General features: G+C 40.8%; 1 protein-coding gene across 1 annotated transcript in view; it reads right to left on the reverse strand.

Annotated features, from left to right (window-relative positions):
• Window positions 1-13299, reverse strand: part of LOC144215238 (homeodomain-interacting protein kinase 2-like) — a 53646-nt gene extending 40347 nt beyond the window's left edge. Inside the window, exon 1 of the mRNA XM_077744083.1 lies at window positions 12896-13299. Within this exon, the coding sequence (XP_077600209.1) occupies window positions 12896-12935 (40 nt within the window). The 5' untranslated portion in view covers window positions 12936-13299. The remainder of the gene's footprint in view (window positions 1-12895) is intronic.
• Between the last annotated feature and the right edge of the window lie 630 nt (window positions 13300-13929).

Genomic DNA, 13929 nt, shown 5'->3' on the forward strand with positions numbered 1-13929 from the left:
CTTGTTAACATCAACTAAAACTCAGGCCACCCACGTCACTATAAGGCAGTTGAACATTTCCACTGCATTTGTTAGTTTTAAAAAGAAGCACAAAGTAGAAAACGTATCTCATGATGACTCATTGTCAGCTTGCCACGTTTTGGGCACTTAGGAGCTAAACCATACATTTCACATTACATTTAAGTATCAGTGAAAGCATGCATATTTATGGAATCTATTGTATGAACAGGAATTATGGGAAAGGTCTCATTTGCTTTGTCCTGGGGGGCTTTTAGAATACATTCAGTAAAAAGCTGTCAGCCCTCTATTTGACATTGCTTCATTTATATTCTAGCAAACTATTTTTGTTCCATATTCTGTGCTTCCCTTGGACATTGCTGCTATCTCTGCAGTCATCTGGTTTTAGTCCTAATGCTGATGGATTGGAACTGTAGTGCACGTTAGAGGATTTACAGTAAGCTTGACAAGTGTTACAGCTCATGTGGCACGTCCATGTGTCCGATATTACATTTTAAAGCTTGTTATATTCCTGTTGCTGCATGATCATCACGGTGTATTTTTGGTCCACCTACCAGAGTATGTTATGCAGGTATGGATTGTCTAGCATGGTAATGAAGAACGTCCGTGAGGCTATTAGGGGCAAGGCTGACTGCTAATCACATAAGCTCGGAAGGCCAGATGTCACTTCTTGGATTACTAATTCCTGTGCCTGTACTTTTCTCTAAATATAATTTGAATGATGGGCTGCGTCATTCAGTGGCGTCAACTGAATGTGACTGAAAGCCAAACCGGATAATCACAAGCGCGGACACTAAGGGGGTGGGCGGCGGACACTGAGATTGCCAGTTCTCATTCTTGAAAATGTTAACCAGCATCAAGGCGGAAATGTTTGACTTTATTTAGATGTAACACTGTGGTCAAAGAGTTCACGTGATATTGGCTGCATGGTGCAAAGAACTGAAGGCCACACAAGTTCCTTTAAACTGGTTAAGAACAGGAATTAGAAGTGGATGCTTACAAATACAGACAAAAACAGACGTGTTTTACGCATGTGTCCAGAAGTGTTTTTTCCCCTCATTCGGCTGTGTACGTAAAAGTACAAACAAAGTGCAGTGTTAAAACCTATGAAGCACAAATAAGTGATTGCATGAACCAACAGTAAGAGGTCTAATGGCTGGAATGTTATCTCATGACAACACACACAGAAGCAACAAAGTGACTAATTATACTTGTTTGGGTAAGCACAGCACCCGAACCTCATGAAAAGTTCAGATCTGTTGATTATTTTGGAATTTGACCCACAGTGCTGTTAGAAGTAACCTTTGCTTAAAACGGCTTTTTGCAGTGTATTGAGTTTTAACTGAAGTTAAGACTAAGTTGCTACACATTGACAAAGATGAGGCATGAACTATACCTAAACAAACAGATTGCAATTAAGGATTCTCGAGACTCATTTTCCACTGATTCTCCGGCAACATGTTGAAATGGTAATAGTTGATGTTTTCAGAAAGATTACTTCTCTGACAGGGGCTGTTAATCTTCTTTTGGGAGGATCAGGGCAACATACCATGCGAGGGAAAACCTGAATTTGGGAAATGATGATCAGAATAATAACTATGCTATGACCTGCTTCTGTTAGCATAGTTTAATTCATTGTATCAACTAAACACTAAACGATGAAGAATCATGTAAATACTCAATTTTAACTAAAGAAACAGACACTATGCTTCCCAACTTCAGGTTTTATTTTACCGTGCAAAGCTGTTTTTGTAAAATTGGTGTATAGTTCAAATCCATAACACAAAATATTATTCCCTGTATTCCCTGTAAATATGACTAATGCAGCAAGTGGTCCAGGCTCTGCTTGCACCATATTGAAAAGGTGCAAAATGAGACAACATTCATCACCTAGGAGATAAGCCAAAAACAACAGTCGTGTCGAGATTTTGACTGCATATATTTGGACAACTTGCAAAGGCCAGAGATGTGGGGCATCCAGATTTTAGTAGTCATTGATTTGACTTATTTTCATCTACAAAGAATTTTCTAATTAATATTGGATTTGGAGACCATCATCCACTGTGAGGTAAAGTAAAATGATTTGACATGTAATAAATTCATACTAATATATTGGCACGATCGGTGAGTACTCTCGGGTAAAGAGGCAGGGATTCTTACTTGTATGATTTTTAAATATCTTTTTATCTTTTAAAGTGGTATCAAACATGGCTTTTTATAAAGTGCTGGGCTGGTATGATGCCATATAATTTAAGTAGATGATACAATTATCACCATGCTGCCTATATTACCAATAAATACCAAATCGTTATCAAGAGAAGGTTTCGGTGCCAATACAGCAGCACCATTTAAGTTGAAACATGGCCATAGACATTTCAGCTGATATTAATGCCGACTAAACTTCCAAGCTGCCTGAGACTTCATTAAAAACAGGATTTTATAGATGAAACAGGCTCAATCCTCCGCTAAATACCAGTAGAAAAGAAGGATTTGTAAAGAATGTTTCTGTGAAACATCTCTCATCTTCACCGCTCATCGTAAGGTATGCTTTTCTGTAAAGTATAGCTGGCGGGCTTTTTAGACTGCTTTCCTTTCAATCATTTCAATATTCTAGGTTGAAGTTGGCGCTTTTGCAGCATTTAATCAGTAAATAAAAAAAATAAACTGATGTCAACTGTTGAGCATCATATTGTCCATATAAAGGAAACAAGTGCCAAATTCTGACTCTGCACAAGCGCCCTCACTTGCCTGTGGATATTATTGAACATCCTGTTTACTTTTTTAGCCCTCTCATGTCTTGCTTATTTATAGTGCAATGCATCATACAAGCTTCCAGCAAGGTTCTGACATGCTGACTGCTGCTCCATCAGGCCGTGCGAGTTCCCTCAAATCTCTTAAAAGCCACAGAAAGGAGAGCAGATTCATCTTGCAAAAGGACACCCAGCAAAGCAATTATACAATGTTGTAATTATTCTTGCAATAAACTTGACACTTGTCAACTCTGTCCTGCCCTGTGTGCACTTCCCAAAAAAGAGAAAATGCATTAATGTGTAAACCATTACAAATCATTGTGGTGTTTTCTCACGCATAGAGAGAATAAGTCCAAACACACACACACACACACACCTTTGGTATAGAGTTTTTGGATATAATTTGAAGTCCACCTACACAGGAAATGTGGAAAGATAAGGCTACTGCAATTCTTTTTAGTGTACCCATAAAACGCCTATCGTAAGAGAAAACATTTGATTTGTTTATACTAGGAGGTCAGAAACTTAACTGATGGTCGTTGAGCTGCTGAGGCTGGATTTTTTTATTAGTCAGATCACACGTGTTGCAAATGTACAAAGAACAACATGTGACTTCTATCCCATCAAAGGGCCATAAAAACAGAACCAAGGAGAATTCAAGAAATGTGTCACTTGAACACTCTTGCTTTTAATTGGGAGGTTCATCTTTGTTCGTTTGTCCATCCGGATCTCAGCGGACCATTTCCTGGTTGGTGGTGAATGACATAAAAAGTTACGACCGGCGAAAGGGATTACACTATTTTTGGTCCTGAGGTGGCAGGGAACAGCTTCTGTCTATTCGTTTACAACTTTGTGACTCCTGGAGAATAAGATAAAGTCAAGTCACAGATATCAATTCCACAAATTTCATGGAATTTTAGGTGAATCAAAATAGCTTTTGCTTTGAGGATTGTATCTACGATGAAACTTCTGCTGGTGGAGGACCAGAAACAAAAATATCAGCCCAAAGTGGTAAGCAGGAAGCAATAAACTTAGTTAAACATACCATGCACCTTCCCTGCTTAAGATTTACCAACACTTAGACCAAGCAAATATTTCTGCAAACATTAAATTGTGTGCTGTCTTAATTACACTAGCACTTTGGGCAAGGTCTCTGATAACACATAACACTTATCATTTACAAAACATGAGAACCGAGTCTCTCTATCACACTTCCGCTCAGGATCAACATTAACAGCTGCACTTCAACACATGGAAAGGCATGAGTGGTGGACATCATGGGCGGAAGCATATAACAGAAAAAGAAAAGGCATTGAAAAGCGGTATGGCACATCATTTTGTGCAATATGAGCTGCTGAAAGACATAAGAGGTTACACTGTGAAAGTGAACAAAGACCGCGTGTTGGTTCCTGCAACGTGAAGTTTTAATAGGACAGCATTTCAAAGGCAATGACATGCAAGCAACGTCGCATACAATGATGCTGACAGCTTCACAAGGACACTCTTGCCTGCATATACAATCAATGGGAGCCACGTTTCCCTCTATTCCTTATGTTTACAGGATGAGTGGCCTATCGTAGGTTGAATTGGGGACAAAAATGGTACATTGAAAAAAGAAGAAATGGCCCCTCGTAGCCTGAATTGGGAACAAAAAAAATAACAGTGAAGCAAGAACATATGGAAGATTTATATTTTACTCTATGTTGGCTTTTTATGTTGTTTTTCATTTACGGAGCTTTGGAAAAGTCCATCCAAACAAAGCGAGAAGTCTGAGCCAGAACCTCAAATGGGAGGAAGAACTGCTGACCAATATTACATGGTCTATTGTAGTTATTTTTTTCTGTATTGATATATTGATTGGTTTAGCAAGATGAAATTGAAATCAATCAAAACACATAACACGAATCAACTTCGTCATCGTTTAGACATGCTCAGTTAATAAAGATAGTGTTTGCATATTTTTCAGGTCTGAAATATCATTCTGAAGGACTTATCAGTAGGTCAGAGAAAATTCCTACAACCTACACACTTGGGTTTCCTGACACTCCTCAAATGCATCACAAGCCATAAGGTTTTTCAAGCGCTCCTCAACTGTATGTCGGATCCGCATTAAATCACCATCCTAAAAAACACCCAAAGGAATAAATGGAAAGCTCCACCCCTTTGAAACCTCATGGTGATCCTTGACAAGTAAGGAACCGGTCCAACCTGAATAGAAACCACACGAGACAGCACCTTGGCTTCCTGTATTTCCAAAACAGAAAACTGACAAAGAACCATGTCGTAGAAGTGGCAAGGTTTAATTCACAGCGAATTATTGGATCTGTCGCTCAGGTTCTCTCATGCTTAAAAGTGGGATATCTTCCAGAAAAGCTACCACATGTTGGATTATAAGAAATGTTGATATTAGGAAACTGAATTTACCATTTAAAGAGCTACACAACCACCCTGTGTCTCACATTTGAGCTGATACGCTTTATATGTCCCTGATGTGGTCTTCCGGGCCCCCAGCCCTCCACCTCCCCACCGAATCAAATACGGAGTGTGGATGCTACACATGCCTTCCCAAGTGACAAGAGTATGTGATATTTCAGCAAAGGGCGTCAAGTGTTTCTTTGAGCTCCACCAAGATTACAAAACAAGATATTTGTGGTTACATACATGATTGGGTGGCCCTTGTATTTTTCTCCCTCTTTAGTGCAAGTACCCCTCCATATGCGTGTAAATTACCTCATTCACTGACATTGATATCAATAAGTGGAGAACACATTTTCATTTGGCAGGATGGGCATCTAGTTCAAATGGATTAGACATCTATCGCCGTCAAGTGAACGAGTTAAAATGACCACCGCCTTGCCTAAACGTCCTCTTTTATAAACTCCCCATTCTTCCATGCTGTCCATGTTTCCGTACCATATCATTTCGACAGACACGTTCGCCAATTAACTTAGCCAGGCACGTGTCCTTAATCCACATGACCGTGTCTCGTAGAACAAAGCATAGGCAATAAAGTTTGCAGACTCAGTACAATGATTCAGCCTGCAAAAACATACTTCTTGCGTCCTTATAGGAAAAAATAGCAGCCAAAGTCAGCCTCGTGGGTGGAAATTGCTTGTCTAAATAGCTTAAACTGCATCATTTACAGAAAAATAACAAATCCATACATATGATATAGGTTCATATGTGCAACTTTGGACCTCATGTGGTCACTTTTAGTTCAGCCCTTGGTAAACGACGCCGTTTCCAAAGATTGTTAGCAGGATAGAACAGCGCTTTAAGGGACACAAGTTGCCAGTTGCTGTCATCACGAACATTCTGATATATATTCGTGGTGATCATGATATGCACAGGCCTGCTAGATTCATTGCAGTTTAACTTTAGACCTTTTTTGTGAATATACTTCTTGCACAGTGAAATGTTGCTGTGCATGTGGGAGCAAGCCATTGCTTTGTTCCATCACAAAGCATAGGAGATTCCAGATGTAGGAAAAAGACAGCCAAACTGAGGAAAGGGTCAACGAATCTGGTGACAGTCCCCCGCCTTAAAACCCTCCACCTCTGACCTCTACCAGTGCTCCAGAGGCAGGAGAGAGGGGCTTCATCTCGCAATCCCACTCCATTACTGACCTCTTTTTATTCCTGCAGACTTTTCAGCCTATGTCATTCCCCATCTCAGCGCCTCATTGTGTCATTGTGTCTCGGGTCAAACGCAAAGAGGGGAGCGGGGGTATTGGGTTGAACGGTTTGCAGAGCCATGTGGTCGGCTCGCCTCAACAATCCTCCGACTTTGAAGTAAGAACTGGCTTGACAGCACAGTTTAGAGCTGCCACTAACATGCATCTTGGGTGATCCGATGGCATAAGGATAATAATACATGATAATAATACAAACCCACCTGAGTGAATTTGTGCAACAAGAGATGAAATCCAGTAATGGAGTGCTGATATGGAGAAGAGTTCATGGCAAAAGGAACCTGGGCAACACGTTGGAAGGAGACAATTTGACCTTTTTCAGTAGTGTCTCACCGCGTTAAGAAAAGTAAAACTAAAGAGTAAATTAACTACAGCCCACACAGGATGAATGTATATATGGCTTTCTGTCAGGGATAACATGCAAACAATTTCGTCTTTTAGATCTTTTTGATTAGAAGGGATTTAATGCACAAGACCAGGGCAAAATTCAAATACAACTGTATACCAAAGAAACAAATGATGTTTGTTAAACAAGAAGCGCCACACTTAACTAACACCACACTTAACGGCTGTTTTTGAATGTGTTTTACTGCTGCAACACATTCACGCTCACATTGTGCCCCCAATTAATGAAAATGCAACACAACTAAACAAAGCAAGATTGAAGCAATTGTCACTGTGGGTTTTTCCATCTTTTTACAACATTCCATATCCTTCTAAGGGGTGTGGCAATTTTTTCCAATGAATTCTCTCAAATCTGGTTTGTTTCTATGTGAAACTTGTATTGCACTGAATAATTTTTACCTGAACCTGCATCGGCTTTTCTCTTTGTTGCAAATTAGTCAATACCTGGTGATTAGTGTGCCGGCCTCACAGTTCTGGATCGAGGGTTTGTTCCTAGGTTGGCCCTCACTGCGTGGAGCTTGCATGTTCTCCCTGGGCATGTGTGGGTTTTCTCCAGGTACTGTGGTTTCTTCCCACACTTCAATAACCTGCAAGGCTGGTTGGAAACTCTAAATTGCCCCTAGTATGGAGTGTCTGAGTGTGAATGGTAGTCCATTTCCTTGTGCCCTGCGATCGTCTGGCCAAGTCAGTTGGGATAGGCTCCAGCTCCTTTCAGAGAAGGGCATGAAAAATGGGTAGCCAAGAAAAACAATGGGATTATGAATTGGCACAATGCATACCAAAATTCAAGTTGACGTCTGGGGGATTAGTGATGGAACAAAGCAATGCGGACAACCCGATGTTTGACGATGAACGAAAGTTAATGGGTGGGATGGGCACGATTAACAGAGAAGCTTATCAAACTGACACACGTGCACACAAACTACTTGTGCCGTACAATGTGGCAATCGGGCAGCTGCTAAAATCACACAGGCACCATGCATGCTGGCCAGTGGCTTCTTAGTTTATCAACAAACAGAGCTGGATGGAGGGACCGATAATAGATAAGTGTAGGGGGTGGGGTAGCATAACATCGCCTATATGTGAGAATCGAGAGGCTCACTAGCAAACTCATCATAAACAAGTACTATTTAGAGGTCTGCAATGTGTTATTGAAACCCTGAAAATGTCACCATTATGAGAGGGTAAAAGATGTCAAACCCATTTGATCTGAGAGGCCTGACTATACAGTAAAAATACATTGGACATCCACTGACCCTCAATGGCAATCAATGAGTGAATGAAAAACAATTGTCAAAGCCGAAAATTATGGCGACAGCAAAGAATGGATCTTTCTATTTCCCAACACACAACAATATCATTTTTAATGGTGTAATGTGTAGCACTGAAGACATACAAGCGACAAATCCGATAATGCAGCCCAACAGCTGCCGTAGCGAGACGTTATCCAATTATGCCACAGCTCAACGTACAAGCAGCTCCACTGCTGTGGATGTTTGAAAGCACATGAAAATGAAGAAAAGACTTTATGAGGAACACTTACAGTCCAATCTGAGAACGGTACAGAATGTACCCCAATGGGAAATAAATTTGATACCCTAATATTTGATCATGTTCGTTTCAGGTTTAAGAACTTTTTGTTTCACTCAACTAAATATGGATTTATCCCAACAAGTCCTAAAGTGGGGTTTGAGTTTCAATCTTCTGTACGACTGAGTTTGAGAACCACTGTGTAATTGTTACCTAATGGGCCCAACAAAAGGTTGTATTCACTCACTTTCATGAGGTAGCATGTAACTCTTTGTTTGAACTGTGGCTCATATCAAAGCACAGGATAAGTCAGGCCATAGCTAATTATACCATTGAGCCGTTACTGACGGTATCACATTCAGAGTCAAAGAACAACATTCATCAGATATATCCTCTCTTAACTGTCCTGGTGCCTGAACTACAAAGGCATACATTTCTAAGGGGAAGGAGGTTGCCTGGTAAACAGAAAATAGTTCCTAAATGGTACAAGTCCATCCGAAAACAAAGTACACACAGATAAATGTAAGCAATCCATATGTAAACATCATTTTCCCAGTGGACACAAAATAAATAAACTAAGAAATGTGTTGTAACTTACTATCATGCATTGCTAAGCAAATTTCTACTTTTCAAAAACTGTGTCCATGGTCACATAATTAGGTGCATATGCAAAGTTTAAATTAGAAGCTGTCATAATCCTATGTTTTTCTTGATCACTGAAGTGTGAGAAAATATTTCATTGATCTCGCAAACCCTCCTTTTCTTATTAAAATATATACTTTTTGTTCATTTATACTAGCATCTGGTATGATGTCCAACCTGCCTCTCTTTACTGGGTTCTATTACTTTTACTCTGTGCCAGAAGCAGCTGTTCCAGAGTGACACCACGCATCAACAACAGCACAAAAGGAGAAAATGGGGCCTTCAAAACACTCACTCTTCTACTTTGATCTAAATGAAGTGTCAGCAACTGATGTGGTCGAGACAGCCACGCTTTCAGAGGTCTGCAAAATGTTTCAGGAGCACTAAAATGTAGACTGAAGTGACTACAGAGAGCATGGGGATCATAAAAAACCTAAAGTATTTCAAGCCGATGTGAAAAGTCACAGAAATAATCTGAATAAAGTTTCTGTTTAAGTACTACAGGTAAAAAAAAACGATAAGTTGAAACTTTTGAAATCATCACTGCTCATATTTAAGATTGGACTTCCTGGTGTCTTTTCTGCAGTCTGACCTCGTCTGTTTCCCGAAACTTCCTGAAAACTATTTTGAGAGTGCTCAACCATTAGAATACATTAGAATTGCAAAGAAATGTGCAAATCTGGTAAATGGACTTAATTACTTTTATAACCTTTCTACTGTCACGGCACTCAAAGTGCGTTGACACGATATAATTATTCATCTACTGATGACACACCATCAGAACCACGACACCCCTTCTTCTATTGACTGTTTAGAACAAATCAGTAGTAGCACTAATAATGATTTATACCTTATCAACTACTATACTGTACAATTTCACTATTTCCGACATGGCTCTCTACTGAAAAGCCAACAGGTCGCCAACCAGACCAAAACAGCACAAGAAAACAAAAAGAGATTAAGTGAACAAAATTGTAAAAACACAAAGGACCCTTTTCTATTCTGCGTTGATCTATCTGGTGAGGAAGAATAAGGAATCTGATTAAGCACCTTGGGGATAAACTTGTAAAAACATCAAAATAATGGTTGAACACACGAAAACAAGCACAAAGTCTTTTCCGGAAGAGTGTAAACACAACTTCAAAGCATATTACTTACTACAAAGTACAGCAATATTTTTTTCTGCCACTTTGACTCTCTGTTCCCGTAACGACCAGGTGACTTCTGTTCCGGGCAAGCTATTTTGTTGTATTACGTCCCTAGGGACTGAACATACCAGCCTGAACGACTGGGAGTCATCCAAAAAAGACGTAACCCAACCACAGATTCTGAACACCCAGAGAGCTTTTCCTGCATTTCTAATCAACATTTAAAAAGGCCTGACCTTGGACCGAGAGTCTGGGTCACGCCCTATAAGGAAGAAATCAATCAAATGACTCCCAACCAGGGTGAGCAGAGGAAGGAGGGAGATGGAGCTTAGAGTCATTTCTGGGAAAGTCACCCTGTCCTATGAGGAGAAACTTCCTTCCAAGTCACAGCAGGGTAAATTCCCTCTAGCAATGTTCCCCTTTGTACTGTATTTGCTCACATAAGGTAAAAAGCCTCATCGGTTACTGTGGCTGGACTAACCAAACATCAATCTGCCTCTGACACTGCATTGCCAGTCACTGCCTTCTTTCTTAGCAGGATCTGAGTCACACTTTACCCACCCGTTTGGTCATGAACTAATGATCTTCACAGAGGAAAACTGTCACGCCAACGACCCTATTTTAACTTTGTCAACACATAATGACTCGCAATCTACATAATCTTGAAGGCAAACACAATGGAACCAATGGGAAGGTAAGGGAAACAGAGACAAAAGCAAAAAACTGGAATGCTCAAGTAGAATGGTTAATAAGTGAGAAACAAACCATTTTATTCCATGTATTCTTTTGTATCTTAGCAGGCAACATCCTGAATCAAAAGGATGATGAAAATTTGAAGGTAAAAAACTGCAAAGATTCATTCTAATTCAATTTTACATATCTTTGCAGCTTTGGAGGTGGACTTGGACGATAATTATCGCAAAATGTTTTGTCAATAGCAATAATAATAAAGCTTTCAATACATTTTGAACTGCACTTACACTACCCGAAAAATGGTTTCAAAGTTTTAGAACTGTTTATGTAATGTATCTGACATGATATAGTTTTTGCGTAATCTATTCAATTTAAAATACACCCCACTCTGTCTCTAGTTTTAAGTCTTGACACAAAATGTCTGTAGTCCACTGACACATTTAGAGGAAACGGATCCTACATGTTTAGGTTAATAGTTGTCCTCTTGCCAAGGGGGTGGGCTGGGGGGTAATCACCATTATAAGGCCCTCCAAAATGTTGTTTCCAAAAGAGACTCTGGTCATTTCCACGGCGACTGCACATAACAGCCCTCTCCAACTTTGAGGGGAACAGGAAAGGTAATCAATTCCCCCTGGTGTCTCCTTTTCTTCCCTCTCGGAGGCGAAGAGGAAAGCCGGCAATGTAATTTGCACTAATTACCTTTTCCACGGGCGTCTCAAATTCAACTTTCCTCTTCATGTGAGAAAACCTGTGCCTCAAAGGGTCGTCGTCGCCCCAAATGGGAAAAAAACCTATTAAGTACAGTTGCAATTTTAAGACATTGAATACCACTGACGACATAAGACATTTACCCATTTTGACTGGGATTGACTGGCAGCCAATGATCAAGGGCATTGTAACTTAAGAATTCATAAGAATTCATGCCTCCCAACTTAAACGGGTTGTACTTAATATATCAGTGGCAAGATATAAGTTAATAAGGGGCATATATTTGACACTAAACAATGTGTAGCCTTCACAATTCTGGTTCAGGAATATCTCTTTACCATTTGCACACCTTGTGAATGGGATTAATATAAATAATATAAAAATTACAAAAAAGAGTTTCCATTTGATGCCAGCAGAGGGACTACAGAGTAACTGTGAAAATATTGCACATGACGCTAAACAAATATTAGAGACATCTGGACTCATTATTTGCTTGGTGACGCATTGGTTTGCATGAGGCTCCGATAAGAATGCAGGTGTGCACCACTTCATCAAAGAATATTCCAAATAGTTTCTTTTTCCCATCTTTCTTTTACAGCATTCAGGCTAGTAGTAGCAATATGACGATTTCAAATTATAAAGCGACTCATTTTCCACAACTGCTGTTTCTACGCGCAATTAGAGTGAACCAATTGCGTTGATTTGCATTTATTTACGACACATTTGAGATCGAGATCGATCGTACGTCGAAGCTGAACACTTGATGCCAATTACAATCAGTGTTTTATTTTTGTTTGTTTGTTTTTGTTTTTGTTTTAAAGCCCTTTAAGTGACAGCAAATGGATGAGCATCAAGGGGGCGGCATCCAACGGGATTAGTCACGGACATGTCGCCGCAGCCATAGCAAATATGAAATTATTCTTCTTTTTTTTATAGTGGAATCGATACGGGAAGGTACCAACCAGCGTGACCATATGCCCACGGTTCTCTAGATTCTACGGCACATGGATGTGTTACAAAACAAAGAAATTAGGATTAGGGTGAAAGCAATCGTTACGTGTGCCTTTTTCCATTCATTCGAAGGGCACAGGTTGGCTCTTAAGCAGGTGTTTGCACACATAATGACTCCTCTGGGGAAGAGGGAAAAAGCGTGTAGAATCGCCTGACAGCATCGTCGGACTTCTATTTCAAAAGATTCAGGTCGTCCTCCAAATGTGAGCGTGTGTTGAGTTGAGGCGTGTTTAAATGATTTGACAGAAAGACAAGGCAGACGTGACCCCCCCTGGATCTCCCTTTTTTCGTGCGCTTACCTTCGTATACAGGGGCCATCGGTGCAAGGCTTCGCGTCATTCATGGCAAACGAGGAATGGAGATGTCCGCTTAAAACTCAATCAAAATCTGCCATCTTGAACGAGGGACGAGAGCACCGCGTCGGTCTCCTGCATTACTGGCCCGCTTCATGAGTGAGGGAAAAGACTCCTAATTCCCATCCGGACCGGGGCGTCTTTCAAGCGGTGGTTCCGATGAGCAGTCCCAGCGAGCACACCTGCGCCCGCTTGCAGCTTTTTTTGGGGGGGAGGGCTCCCGGAGCGTGCCGCGACCGAAGGCTGACTTTCAGCTATTGTGCGACATATCTGTGGAAGTGGGGAGTCGGCAAAAGTTGCAGAGGACTGACTGAGCGAAGCGAGTTTTGCTGGGCGAGAGAGCGAGTGAGAGAGCGAGTGAGTGAGTGAGTGAGTGAGAGAGAGAGCGAGAGAGCCAGGGAAGGAGGAATTGAGTCGATTGTCGAGCAGGTCGATGGGCAGAGGAGAGAAGCCAGGGGAAAACAATCGTCTGGAAAACATGATTGTAGTCCCAGAATGATGAATATGATACGTGAACATGATAATATTCCTGTTCTGGAAGTCATTAATTATCCACATTTATTCATTTTCTGAATCACTTACAAGGGTCGCAGGGGGTGCTGGAGCCTAGCCCAGCTAAGTACAGGCACCAGCACTCTGAATTGGTGGCCAGCCAATCACAGGGCACAAGGGGACGGGCAACCATTCAGGCTCACAATAGCACCTAGGGGCAATTTAGAGTGTTCAACCAGCTTACCATCTTTATTTTTTTTTCCATTAATTTTCCATACTGCTTATCCTGACAAGGGCCGCGGGGGTTGCTGGAGCATATCCCAGCTAACTATATGGGCACCAGGCAGGGAACAACCTGAATTGGTGGCCAGCCAATCGCAGGGCAGAAAAAGCTGCCATGTTTAATTATTTGAAAAAAAAAGTCTAATATTGACTGATATTGAAAAGAGCTGTACAGTACATATCACAAAGGCAAGAATGGCTTCATG

This window comes from Stigmatopora nigra, chromosome 2 (assembly GCF_051989575.1).
Source record: "Stigmatopora nigra isolate UIUO_SnigA chromosome 2, RoL_Snig_1.1, whole genome shotgun sequence".
Taxonomy (NCBI): Eukaryota; Metazoa; Chordata; class Actinopteri; order Syngnathiformes; family Syngnathidae; genus Stigmatopora; species Stigmatopora nigra.